The sequence below is a fragment of the Eschrichtius robustus genome, chromosome 2 (genome assembly GCF_028021215.1).
Source record: "Eschrichtius robustus isolate mEscRob2 chromosome 2, mEscRob2.pri, whole genome shotgun sequence".
Lineage (NCBI taxonomy): Eukaryota > Metazoa > Chordata > Mammalia > Artiodactyla > Eschrichtiidae > Eschrichtius > Eschrichtius robustus.
In genome coordinates, this window is record NC_090825.1 from 7,646,402 (window position 1) to 7,658,704 (window position 12,303).

General features: G+C 42.1%; 1 protein-coding gene across 1 annotated transcript in view; it reads right to left on the reverse strand.

Moving 5' to 3' along the window:
* Positions 1–12,303, reverse strand: part of SEMA5A (semaphorin 5A) — a 492,176-nt gene that overhangs the window by 158,970 nt on the left and 320,903 nt on the right. The window contains exons 7-8 of the mRNA XM_068531877.1: positions 1,868–1,966; positions 57–270 (exon numbers count right to left, since the gene is read on the reverse strand). Of these exons, the coding sequence (XP_068387978.1) occupies positions 57–270; positions 1,868–1,966 (313 nt within the window). The remainder of the gene's footprint in view (positions 1–56; positions 271–1,867; positions 1,967–12,303) is intronic.

Here is a 12,303-nt window from a genome sequence, read left to right on the forward strand (position 1 = left end):
TCACCGGGCATCACAGACCAACGAGAGGGGAAACTGGGAGTGAAGGCAAGACTCACCGTTGAGCCATTTGGAGTTGTACTGCGCGGTGCGGAGAGGGGGCAAGACGCCCAGACTCCGGTAAATGGCGGGGTCGCGTCCGGGGAAATCCATGGCCGTGGCTGCATAGACCTCCCCGCCCGCCGTGAGGAGAGCCGTGGAATTGTGCCGAGGGCTGTAAGGACAGCGCGCCATGCCGCTGATCTGATCATGGATCTCCGTCAGGTTACTCAGCTAGGTGTGAGGACGAGACAGAGAAACAAATTATCCCCCAGGAAACCCCTTTAAGAGCGTTCACGGAGCATACCCACCCAAATTGCAAATGAAGCATGCACGATAAACTCTCTGGGGCTCGTACAATGTGACAAACCTCTGCACTCTGGCTTGGAGGAGAAGAGTACACGGTGGTCATCCTGAGACAATCTACCCATCAACCTTTCTCATCATCCCTGAGAGTTACTGAACCTCTGGCTTTTGGATACTCACAAAAGATGAAGTTAGATTCTTGTCTATGACTTTACTTATAATGCATGGGACAGTGCAGATTTTTCCACTTTAATTAAAAAACCCAACTTCAATATTCATAGAAATACAAATTGCAATAAAAATTAGGTACAATTTTATCAATAAAAGTGAATCGAAATATTACGAATAGCCCAAAACTGCATTCATCGGTAAGGATGTGTGGATATTTAGCACCACGTAGCCCAAATTTCCAAGCCTTTAGTTTTTAGTTTTCAGAGAGGCAACTCAGTGTCTTGGAGTCAAGTGGTGGGAATCCAGCATTTGAGGAGCTGAACAACCACTGAATGAGAAAAGTTCTTTGGATGCGGAGGGAATCTTTGCTCCGCTGGTTTCTTTACTCTTACCTGAGAGGTACGAGAGCAGAGGGGTTAGGCAGGGGGACTCAGATACACTGCCTGCTTTATTAGACGTGCAGCCCCGGGTAAGCTACTTAAAGCCTTTAAGCCTCAGACTCTTATAAAGCGGTGACCCAAAGGTTAAGCACCACATAGGGTGAACGTGAGGATGACGTTGTACGGTGCTTAGGACAGGCCACGGTACCTAGGGATCTCTCTGTGAGCATCACTTCTTATCATCAACGTCCTCCCTTTCTTCCAATAACTGAATGTTATTTGAAAATAATGAACAGTAAAAGAGGGTGGTAAGCTCAGGTTTTGAGAGAACGTGTGTAACCAGGAAATTAACATAGTGATATTTCTTCATCATGTTCCTGGAGGAAGATCAAATGAATATCCCAAATTAGGACGATTACACGTGTGCTCTGATAACCCGGCAGTTCTACAGGTGTAAGACCTGGATGCTGAAAATTCCCGTCAATAACGACAGGTTAAAATAAAAAGAGGGTGGCATATAACTTTATTTTTCCTAGGGTTCCATTTGTTTGCTAGTTTGCTTTACTTTTTTTGACACCCTTCTCATCCAATTTGTAAACTGTATTTTCTTCACTTGGATTATGATTTTAGGGTTATTTTAATACCTAACAGCCTCCCTACGATAAAGAAGAAAAAGAAATAAGAATACGTTTAGGATTATGTTTAGGGTCTGGTGGGAAAAGAGCTGGTAGAAACAGTTTGAAAGCATATTTAAATTTAATTGAACAAGCTATAATTATTACCAGTTCTTTATACAATAGTGTTATTAGTAATAGATCAGTACATCAAATATTTATTCAGTTTGACAAAAGATGTTTTTTAAAGTTAAAAAGCAACTCTTTGGAGAATAGAAACACGTTTAAAACTAGGGTTTTAATAGAATGTTTGGATTTTCCTGGTATTAAAATCTGTCAAAGCTCCACCTGAAGCCGTACCGTGCGGTTGGTGCAGACCGGCGTGAAAGCGTTGGTTCCACAGGTAAATAACCTGTCGCCACCCACCAACAGTACCCGGATGTAGTTCTGACATTCCTCCTGGAAAAAAAAAAAAAATCACAAGAAACTCGTTAAGGAGGCCTGAGCGCAAGAGGAATGGTGAATATGAATACATCTTGTCTAGTTAATAGATTAGATGTTAATTAACTAGTAAAAACAAACAAACAAACAAAAATTCCTCTCGGATACTGACCAAAAAATAACAACAGAACTCTAAAATAGTCTTTTTCTGCACACTTGCTCAATAGAGGATATTTGTAAACATAGATATAAATATACGTTCAGTTAAAATCTCAAAGCATGTGTCTTCTTTTGATGAATGGGCTTTCATTTTGAGTTGTAGCTGATAACAGTGTGAGCCCTAAATTGCCTTTGACATATATTAGGAAAATAAATAAACACTGCTCATGAAACAGTGTCTTAGAAAACTTCCCCAGGAACTTGAAAAAACACGGTGAATGCTTCTCCAGATGCTAGGGTCACACGTGAAACTCTGATTGCAAATTGGAAGAAGTTTTACATAAAGTTCTCAAAATGTATGCACAGCAAGAATCTATAAACATGTCTGATTCTTTGATGAAAAATTAAAATATAACTAATAAGTAAAGGATGTCTGGAACATGAGGCATGAAAGCTCATGCTAATGGATGACTCAGACCTGTGAATTTTTTTTCTGTGGTTGCAAAACATACATATAAATCTAGGGCATGGTCATAGTAGTGCAGGAACTTTCAGGTAGAAAGCTCTTCATTCATTCAGCCAGCAAGCATTTACTGATTAGATACTCTTTGGTAGAGACTGTGGAAGAAGTCACAATTGAGGCCCGTAGCGCAAAATTAAAATACACGGAGCTGCCAACATACTCTAATGAGGAGGCACCGGAGAACAGCATATTGCTAACTCCAGAGGAGAGGGGAAGGGAGGAGGTGTAGGAAGGCTTCCTGGAGGAGATGACACCTGAGATAAGTTTCAAAAGAAGAGTAGGATTTGGTGAGGCTTCCTGGAGGAGGTACCCCCTGACACTTGCAGGATTTTACCGAGCAAAGGAGGGAAAACACATTCTCAGCAGAAAGAATGGACTGACAAGGCATCACGGTTGGAGAAAGCACAGTGCTTTCACTGCGTACAGAAGAGGTAGACATAAGCTGGGGAGCCAGACACAGGCTAAGTGTGCCAGACCAGTGAGTTTACATTTTATTCTGAATGTGAAGGAACCGTTTTATGTTTTCACTGCATGCAGTTTTTTTTTTTTTTTTAAACATCTTTATTGGAGTATAATTGCTTTATAATATTGTGTTAGATTCTGCTGTATAACAAAGTGAATCAGCTATACATATACATATATCCCCATATCCCCTCCCTCTTGCATCTCCTTCCCACCCTCCCTATCCCACCCCTCTAGGTGGTCACAAAGCACCGAGCTGATCTCCCTGTGCTACTGCATGCAGTTTTGACCTGAGGTGATGTTTGTAAATGAAGGACCACTCTGGACCATGTGGAAGCTAGTGGAGACGTGAGATGGAAGTTCAGGAGACAGGTAAGGAAACTACTTCCATAATTCAGTCCCTCCTGCTTCCGTGCCTGGACCACAGTGCAAGGCGTGAAAGGGCAAAGTGAGACTCCAGCAAATGAACAGGAAATGGTGACTGACCAACCAACCAGACCTAGAAGATGCTGCATGATGATATATCGGTTAGACACACATTTCCCCAATCAGGAGGATCCGGATCTAACGGCACAGCAATGCTCTCTTCAGTGGAATAGAGCCTCAGTCTCCACGAAATGTTGATTTGCCATAACTCAGCCTGTGGCATGGCCTAGGTGTGGATATAAAATGAGCTAAAATATTTGAATTCGTTTTCTAACTGTAAAGTGAAATATCAAAGGTAGATAATTTTCCTAATACTACTACTAACAATAAAAGCAACAAATTATCCTGCAGTATAAACAAACAAACAAACAATACTAAACTTTCTTTGATTTATTTGTATGGAAATATGTTAACATAAATGTTTCAGACATCACATGAAATTTCTAAAAATCTTATATGTTCTGGTATAATGTTATAAGTCATAATTCTAGTTATTACTTTAAAATGTATGTCTCAGAAATAACTACATTTCCTTGTCAATTGCATTATTATGAACTTTCATCAAATCTTTAACTGTGGTCATTTTTAAGTCTTTTGTCATTTACAGACAGTTCTGGGTATACTCTGATGCTTTTGCAAAAATGTTCCTATAAAAGGGTTTCATCTTCAAGGAATTCATGGAAAAGACTCTGACAAGTACAGGTTTCTGGTAACTGACTATACTGCTGAACTGAATGAATAAGCATTTTCAGAACTCTAATGGCAGACTGATGAATTCATAAAAGTGCTAACAAAAGATCAAGATGAAAAAAAAATTAATTACATGGGGCTGAGTGAACTGATGAGGATGATTATAATTTTTGTGACTTTCTGTCTGAATTAAAAAAAAAAAAATCCCACAAGGACTCAGAGGCAAAAAATATACAAATCAATTTTCACTGCAAAGTAAAGGAGCTGTTACAGTGGAGGATTACTGGACTGAATGTCAATATTATGACATAGTATGAGTGTGGTTCGTGTCTGGTACTTGCAATCACTGTTGCTTTTGTTGTGGTCACCCATTTACAATGCTTGGTGTCAGTTGATTTATCTCTTGTAAAAATAAAATACAGTGCATGTGTGTGTGTGAAAAAAAAAAGCAACAAATTATCATTGGCTGCTAAACTGAAGATACTTTGAGGAAAAAAAAAAAAAGGACAGAATGAAAGATCGAAGTTAACTATTAGAAGAATTAAGAAATGAGTGTCAACAGAAGACAATAAATTGAGTAACTGAGAAAGGTACACCTGATGAGGAGGCTTATTTCGTTCTGTTCCGTTTTGCTTTTATACCTGGGGAAAGGGAAGGAGAGTTCTGAAGAGAAAGAACAAAACAAGACTTCAAAAAGGCACGTCGTTATCCCTTCCCAGGGTCAGGGAGCTCTCACTCGGAGAACACAGAGGAGGGGTACGCTGCCTCAGAGAGCAGAGGGGCACAGAGTTTGCAGAGACAGGATCAAGGCCAGGGTGGAAACACCAGACCTAATGGCGTCTGAGGGCACTCCAGAAAGACAACTCGGGGAACACAGGGCTGAGACGGCTCTTGATGGCCGGAATGGACAAAGCAGACACAACAATGACACTATAATAAAGAATGAGAGAAAATTACAGACAGTGGAGAGACGTGGGGATTTTGTTTGTTTTCTGTTGCTGCTTTTAGAACTCTTTCAAGAATGAGTCAAAACGTAAAAGAACTTTGCGCGTTTCGCTTTTTTTAAAGCAGGAGACTGACACAGGTAGAAACGTGCTAGAGGCAGTCGTATCACCGTGAACTTGGCCAAGGGTAAGTTATTCCAAGAGAAACATCCCCATTGAAAAGACGTGCTCTCATGGCTGAGTCTTACGGACCCGGTGAAGAAAAAGCAAGGGCCTCTAATCCATTTTGGGAAGAGAAACAATAAAGGTAACAGATGTGGTGTTTATCTTAATCTCCCAAAAGAAAGACAAAGTGAAAACAGGACTGTAGGTCATTCACCTTCCTGAAGGCCCATCACAAACTTGATGAAGAACTAGAAAGATGGCTGGCGATGTGATACCCAGGATGCTGACGTGTGTCAGAGCCGAGGGACAAATCCAACTGGCTATCAAAAAAAAAAAAAAAAAAAAAAATCCTGGAAAAAAGTAAATGAGGGAGGGCACAATATTATTTCAATTAGAACAGAGAAGGACTTCCCTGGCGGTCCAGTGGTTAAGACTTCGTCTTCCAATGCAGGGGGTGAGGGTTCGATCCCTGGTCGGGGAGCTAAGATCCCACATGCCTCGCGGCCAAAAAACCAAAACATAAAACAGAAGCAATACTGTAACAAATTCAATAAAGACTTTTTAAAAATGGTCCACATCCAAAAAAATTTTTTTTAAAGAATTAGAACAGAGAATTTAAAAAGTATGTTCTGGAAATCACGAGAATACACTGTACCCTCTGGGAAAGGTTACCTGTGCTGTGTGTCTCCCCGATGCTGATAGGGTCCCCCAAGTTGAGTGAGGATGTAGGGAAGGAAGCAGGTAAATGTCAGGAAACAGGACAATCGGACATGGAGGCTTATGCAGTCTTTACTAAGAGGATGCAGGCAGCACCAGCTCCGTGAAAGCCGTAGTTGCTTATGGTAAATGGGGCCCGCGGAGGGTAATGCTTTAGGTAAGCCCAGCATGCAAGGTTGGAGGGAACAGGGAGGAGGATGGGGAGGAAGAGTTCTGTCTCATCACCAGTGAGGCTGGACGAGGTCTGCTCACCCTCTGTGTCCAATAGGAGGAACCACTGGAGGTGGGGTGATACTTTCGTGTTTCTTCTTAACTGTCCAGAGCTGAACTCATTCGCCCACAGCCTGGGTCAGCTCAGCTCAGCCCCTTCCTGTTTCACTCGCCTAAATGTTCCCTCATGGTTAATTCACAAACTGCTCAACTGATTCTATCTAGAAGCAGACTGGATGTGAATCCTAAGCAAATAAATACATTGAAAATCACAACTTTCTTTTTCTTTTTCTTTTTTTTTGATGAGAGATTGGAGAAAGTCCAAGCAAAACAGAATGTAAAAACAGAAATGGAAGAAAGCAGAAGTACTTTGCTTTGGAGCAGAAGATAAATTTATGAATCAGAGAGTCAAAATTAAGAATGACAGGAAATGGCCTGAGTGCCAGGCCCCGTAATACTGAGTCTGCTCATGATGGTGATTCCCAAATCCAAATTCTCCTGTGGGAAAATCTGTAGTCAATCACTTTGTGAGTCTTTGCTACAGACAGGGGCTTTTCACGGGTTATCTGAACCTACTAGAAGTACTGCTTGGACCACCTGTTTTAAAATATAACACAGAAGTCCTTTTAGGAGGTTCTACTCTAGGTTTATCTTTTAAATGAGCTTATCTAAATGTCCATGATAAGAATCTCACCTGAGAATTTGTTTCTTTTATCCCATTTCTGTAGCTCAAAAACGGCATAAGGGGATTTAAGGAATTCCAGTTTTCCAAGAAGACACAGTGCACATTCCCAAGGCTCCTGGGAGCCTGCCAGCAATGGCTGCTGTTGTTACAACGAGACTCATCTACCTCACTTTGATAATAGCACTTAAACATTAAAATAACCCGTCTGTGCCTGCAGTCCCACGGGCGGGTCAACCTGTCCTTGACTTTGAAGCAATTCCTGCTTGAACTGATAGCTGACATGCACAGTTGCTGACTCACCCAAAGAGCTTTTAGATGCCACAGCTGATGCCCACTTGATCTCAAGGACATAAGACCAAGGGCCCAGCAGGGAGAGCATGTGTTTGGGAACAATTTTCTTCATGAAATAACTGGGTTTGCCCTGCAGCACTTCATCATATTTATTTCCCAAACAGGTGTTCTGCTTGAAGAAAGACTCACTGGGTAGAAGGATGACCTATAAACACGGACGAAGCCTCAGCAACCCCCAGCCCATCACCCACCCATCAATCTGAGGGAGGAGGAGGAGGGCGGAGCCCAGCAGCCTTTACGTTTATTACAGCACTCCCACTGACTGCAGTGTGTCTTTCCTTAATGATGCCATACCTTTGAGAGCATCCAAAGTGCAGAAAAGCAACTTATAGTAACTGCATGTGCCTTTTAGGCTGAATGTATACAACAAGAATCATGATTACCAGGTGGATCTTGAAAAACCGTACCATCCAATCAGATGTAAATATATATATATAAACACATACACACACATATATAAGACATATATACATATATATGAGACATATATATTACACATGAATATATATGCATACATATTACAGAAGCATTTATATAAATATATAGACATACTATTATATCCATATTTAGATATATAAATATAGATATTTATATGTATATCTATAAAACTATAAATATACGGATACACATATATATGAATATATATTAAAAGAGTGTATGCTATATAAGTGTATCAATAAAGTATATTATATATATTTATTTACATAATGAGATTGTTTTCAACTGAGCTGACTCCAAGGGTAACTTGTTAGGGAACCTCAATTTTATGAACCAAAATTTGGTATGTGTAGTCTGCACAGGTTGTTAGTATCTAATCTTAAAGAACCCTCCATTTTTGGAGCAATTATACAGAATAAAGGCAGTTCCGTAGTGTGCTCCCTGCACCAGTTAACTCATAGCTTTCCAAATACTGGCACCTTGGATGAAAATGTTGTTTCACCCCCTACATCACCAGGTTCCCAGGCGGGATGGCATCATGTTTTTCTTCTCTGGAATTTACCTGTTTACGAGCAGAATTTGACAACCTGGGAAGCAGGACCACAGGATACAGCAGGAAGAACAACACACAACACACTGGATTCTAATCAAAACTCTCCCACTAACTTGCAAAATCATTCTAGGAACTTGGTGTTAAAAATACTGAAATGAGATCACAAACGAGAATCTTTTGAAAATTATAAAGTATAATATGTGCCTAAAGGAGCTCTTTCATTCCCTTAATAATCGGTTGTGTTTCCTCTGTAGAGTTCCTAAAGGTCACGGTGGGAAGGGCTTTGGCTTAGACATAATAACCCCAAGCAGACAAGGAGCTTTTGTTAGATCACAAGAGAATCGACTATTTATGTTTAAAATAATATTTGTGTAAAACACATTTAAATACTTCTAGAAGCCAATGTCTATAATGATGTTTCAAAAATAACTAAATACAACAGATTTTATTATAAACCCTTTTTGAATCCATAAACAACACAGATTTCCCACTCCTGTTTTCATAGATAGGATGTTTAAGCCATTTCAGGCCAAGTCACCCCCTTTCTCCCAAGTGAGCTGAAAATTTTAAGTAAAATAGAATTCAAAGCTCACCAAGAATTGACAGTCTCCGTCCTCCCTTCTCTGCTACACAGGCCCAAATCAAAGATCTGGCTACATTTTCTTGACGTAGATTCCCTAAATGGTCATTTTACTCCACTGCACGTGAAATGATGCCCGTGTCGGTCCCAGCAACACGGGGAACACGAGGAAATGTGCCCTCTCTCTTCTCCCCTCTGCAGCCCGCAGAGGAATGCTCTCCCCAGAGGACTGAGTGGGCGCAAGCAGTACCACCCCTGAAGGCCCAGCGCCTCATCCACGCTCCACATTCTTGGCTCTGCAGTAAAAGGCATTATGTGGAGAAGCACAGACCACTTTTCTTAGGGTAGGAAAAAATGAGTTCAGACAAAGTGGCTGGCATTTTTCTCATTTTTGAGATGTCACATTTTGCATTACTCTATTTCAGGGAGAAGGGGAACTTTGTAAATCTGTGTGTAAGTTTTCATATTACTCTAACGCCAACAAAAATAGAAAACAATTGAATTCTTATTTCTAAACTCAGGGCTACTAAGAAAATCTGAATTCCACTCCCCCAAAGAGATGTTACATTTCAGTCAAATGGACTCTATGGAAATGTCTTCTGATTTGGCTCCTCGAAATGTCAGAACAGGGAAATTGGGGTTGAATGAATTCTGAATTCAGGGGCTAGACCTTCGGAGCTGTTTGTTTCCTTCCCTTCTGTGTTCCAGGAGCAGGGCTCAGGTCTCTGATGGCTGCTGTGCCAGGTGCCACTTTAAGAAAGCCACAGAGATGCTAAATAAGGGAAAGGAACTGGTAACAGAAAATGAAGAGCCCTGGATGTTCCTCTGCTCTCACCACCCCTGGACCAGCCCAGCAGCACTGCCTAGGCTGCTGCCTTCATAGACCTATCACATCATTTCGTGCACATGAACGTCATTGCACATGGTTCTGCTACAAAACCGAATTCTATTTCAACCAAGCGTAGGTTGTTCAAAACTGTGAGTTTATCAGTGTACTTCATGCAACCTAAAAGAATATGCCATTTCCCTTTCTCACATTGGCACTTTGAAATTCATCATCATCTGTCTTAACGTATTCATCTTTAAAAAAAAAAAATCCCATCCACAAACACAGTTTGAATCGATTTATAATTACTGAGGTTTGCCATTGTTCTTAGCCCACTGAAACCAGAAACATGTGGAACTTAAAGGTACGATTTTCTTTGACAATGTTTGTTTTGCTCATTTTCTTTCTGTGTATCAGGAAACCTCAATTATGTATAATAATGATCTGTCCCTTCTGTGAATCAAAGATATATTCTTTTTTTTTTTTTTTTTTTTAATTTATTTATGGCTGTGTTGGGTCTTCGTTTCTGTGTGAGGGCTTTCTCTAGTTGCGGCAAGTGGGGGCCCCTCTTCATTGCGGTGCGCGGGCCTCTCACTATCGCGGCCTCTCTTGTTGCAGAGCGCAGGCTCAGTAGTTGTGGCTCACGGGCCCAGTTGCTCCGCGGCATGTGGGATCCTCCCGGACCAGGGCTCGAACCCGTGCCCCCTGCATTGGCAGGCGGACTCTCAACCACTGCGCCACCAGGGAAGCCCAAAGATATATTCTTAATAGGCATGAAAGATGGCCTTTCCTGTGTGTTCTCTGGTTTTTACCTGCTTAATTTCTAAGCATCAAACAACCAATGATCACAGCTTAAGGAAGAACATGGGATGATTTTGATTCAGCAGAAGCAACTTTTCACCCCAAGGAGTAATAATCTACTCATATAAGGCTACCACATGGATTGTTTTAAAGTGATAGACTCATAGACTATTAGCAGGACAAACCTTGGCTAGATTAAGTCATTGAATGTTTTCCTTTAACACACAGGAGACTGAAGTCCACAGAGAGGACATTTTTTTAAAGCCCGTGAAATGAATCAATAAATGTGATCTAGATGAAATATGAAAGTACTCTTAAAGGGAGAGCAAAATTCAAAACAGACAATGTAAAAGTTGCCAACGCAATACCATCTTGGGAATTACGTCTGGGATTTTCACCCACGTCACTGTCCGGCAATGTCTGGAGACATTCTTGGTTATTCTTGGTTGTCATGACGGGTGAGAGGAATGACCGGCATCCGGCAGGTAGAGGCCAGGAGGGACTCCACAGCAAGAAGTCGCTCCAGCGCCGGGAGTGGTGAGGGCAGAAGCCAGGTGAAGGCCTACGCGTTTGCTCGCTCCTCAGTGGAGTGAAACAGCCACTGCAGGCTGTGTCCTGGGCTCAACAAGAATTCATGTGGCCCGGCTCGGGGGAGGGGGGCTGAATAATTAAAACGCAGCCTGACCAGGAAATACAAATGGCTACTGAGAAGTGATGCAGAGTGGGGTGGGACAGGTCAGGCAGGAACCCCCGAGGAGAGGGGACACACACGTCCAGGGAGATGGGGGAGGGAGGCAGGGCGGGGGAGGGCAAGGGGGGCGGGGAACAGTTAGATGGGGCGTCGGAAGGGAAGGGAGGCCCAGCCACCCCCCGACCCAGGGCTACCAACTACACATGTCCCCAGACAGGCCTTAAGACAGGCAGGTGTCCACAAAGATTTTGGCTGGGTTTCCCAAAACTGAATAGTGCTGCTTGTGGGTGTACCACAGCCCCAGCAAGAAGGAAGAGGAGGAAGAAGACCTAAAGTACCAGAGGAAGAAGAAGACAAGAAGAGAAAGGAGAGAAGAGAGGAAAAGTAAAAGGGAGAAGAAAGCATGGGCAGAATGAGGTCACAGACGGTGCCCAGGGACCCTGGGGGCACTGATGTCACCAGACAAAGGGGACAGTGTGTGCACGAGAACCCTGGAGAGAGAGGCCAATGCTTCCCATCAGTGGATCTTGCTAGAGGAAAGAAAGTCCTTTTTCCCACCCTCCCCCCCCGAAGCAGATCTGAGTCCCCAGCTTTCACTCCTCACTACGGGGGTCTTACTTGAAGAATTTCTTGTGCTCCGGGATGAGTGAGGAGCAAAAAAAAGTGCAGGAATCCACCTGTCATACCAAACATGCAAGCGTTACAGGGAGGAGAGGAAAAACCAAATAGGAAGAACATTTTCAAAGGCTTCATACATGATTTATACAAACTCTTCTGAATTTGTTATAGGGGTAAATAAATTTACTATGTACTGATTTATTTATTTTGGGGGGTATTTTAAGAGACGGTATTCTGATTCTTTGGAACCTGGTGCCACTTTTAAATCTTCTTGTGCCTCTGATGATTTATCTCAGAGGTACCTTCTGAGGTTAGGTATCTTTCAGTAAACAGCATTCATCAATTTCTGCTTTTGTAAAATGTCTCCAAGTGTTTCTCTAGCTAAGATCACAGTTTCTTCCTTCTCTCCTTCCTTCTTCCTAGTTCTTTACTTCCTAGTTCTTTCCTAGTTTTGGGAAACCCAACGACTAAGTTTGCTGAGACCTGCCTCCACGTCTGACTCTCGAAACTGTTGAG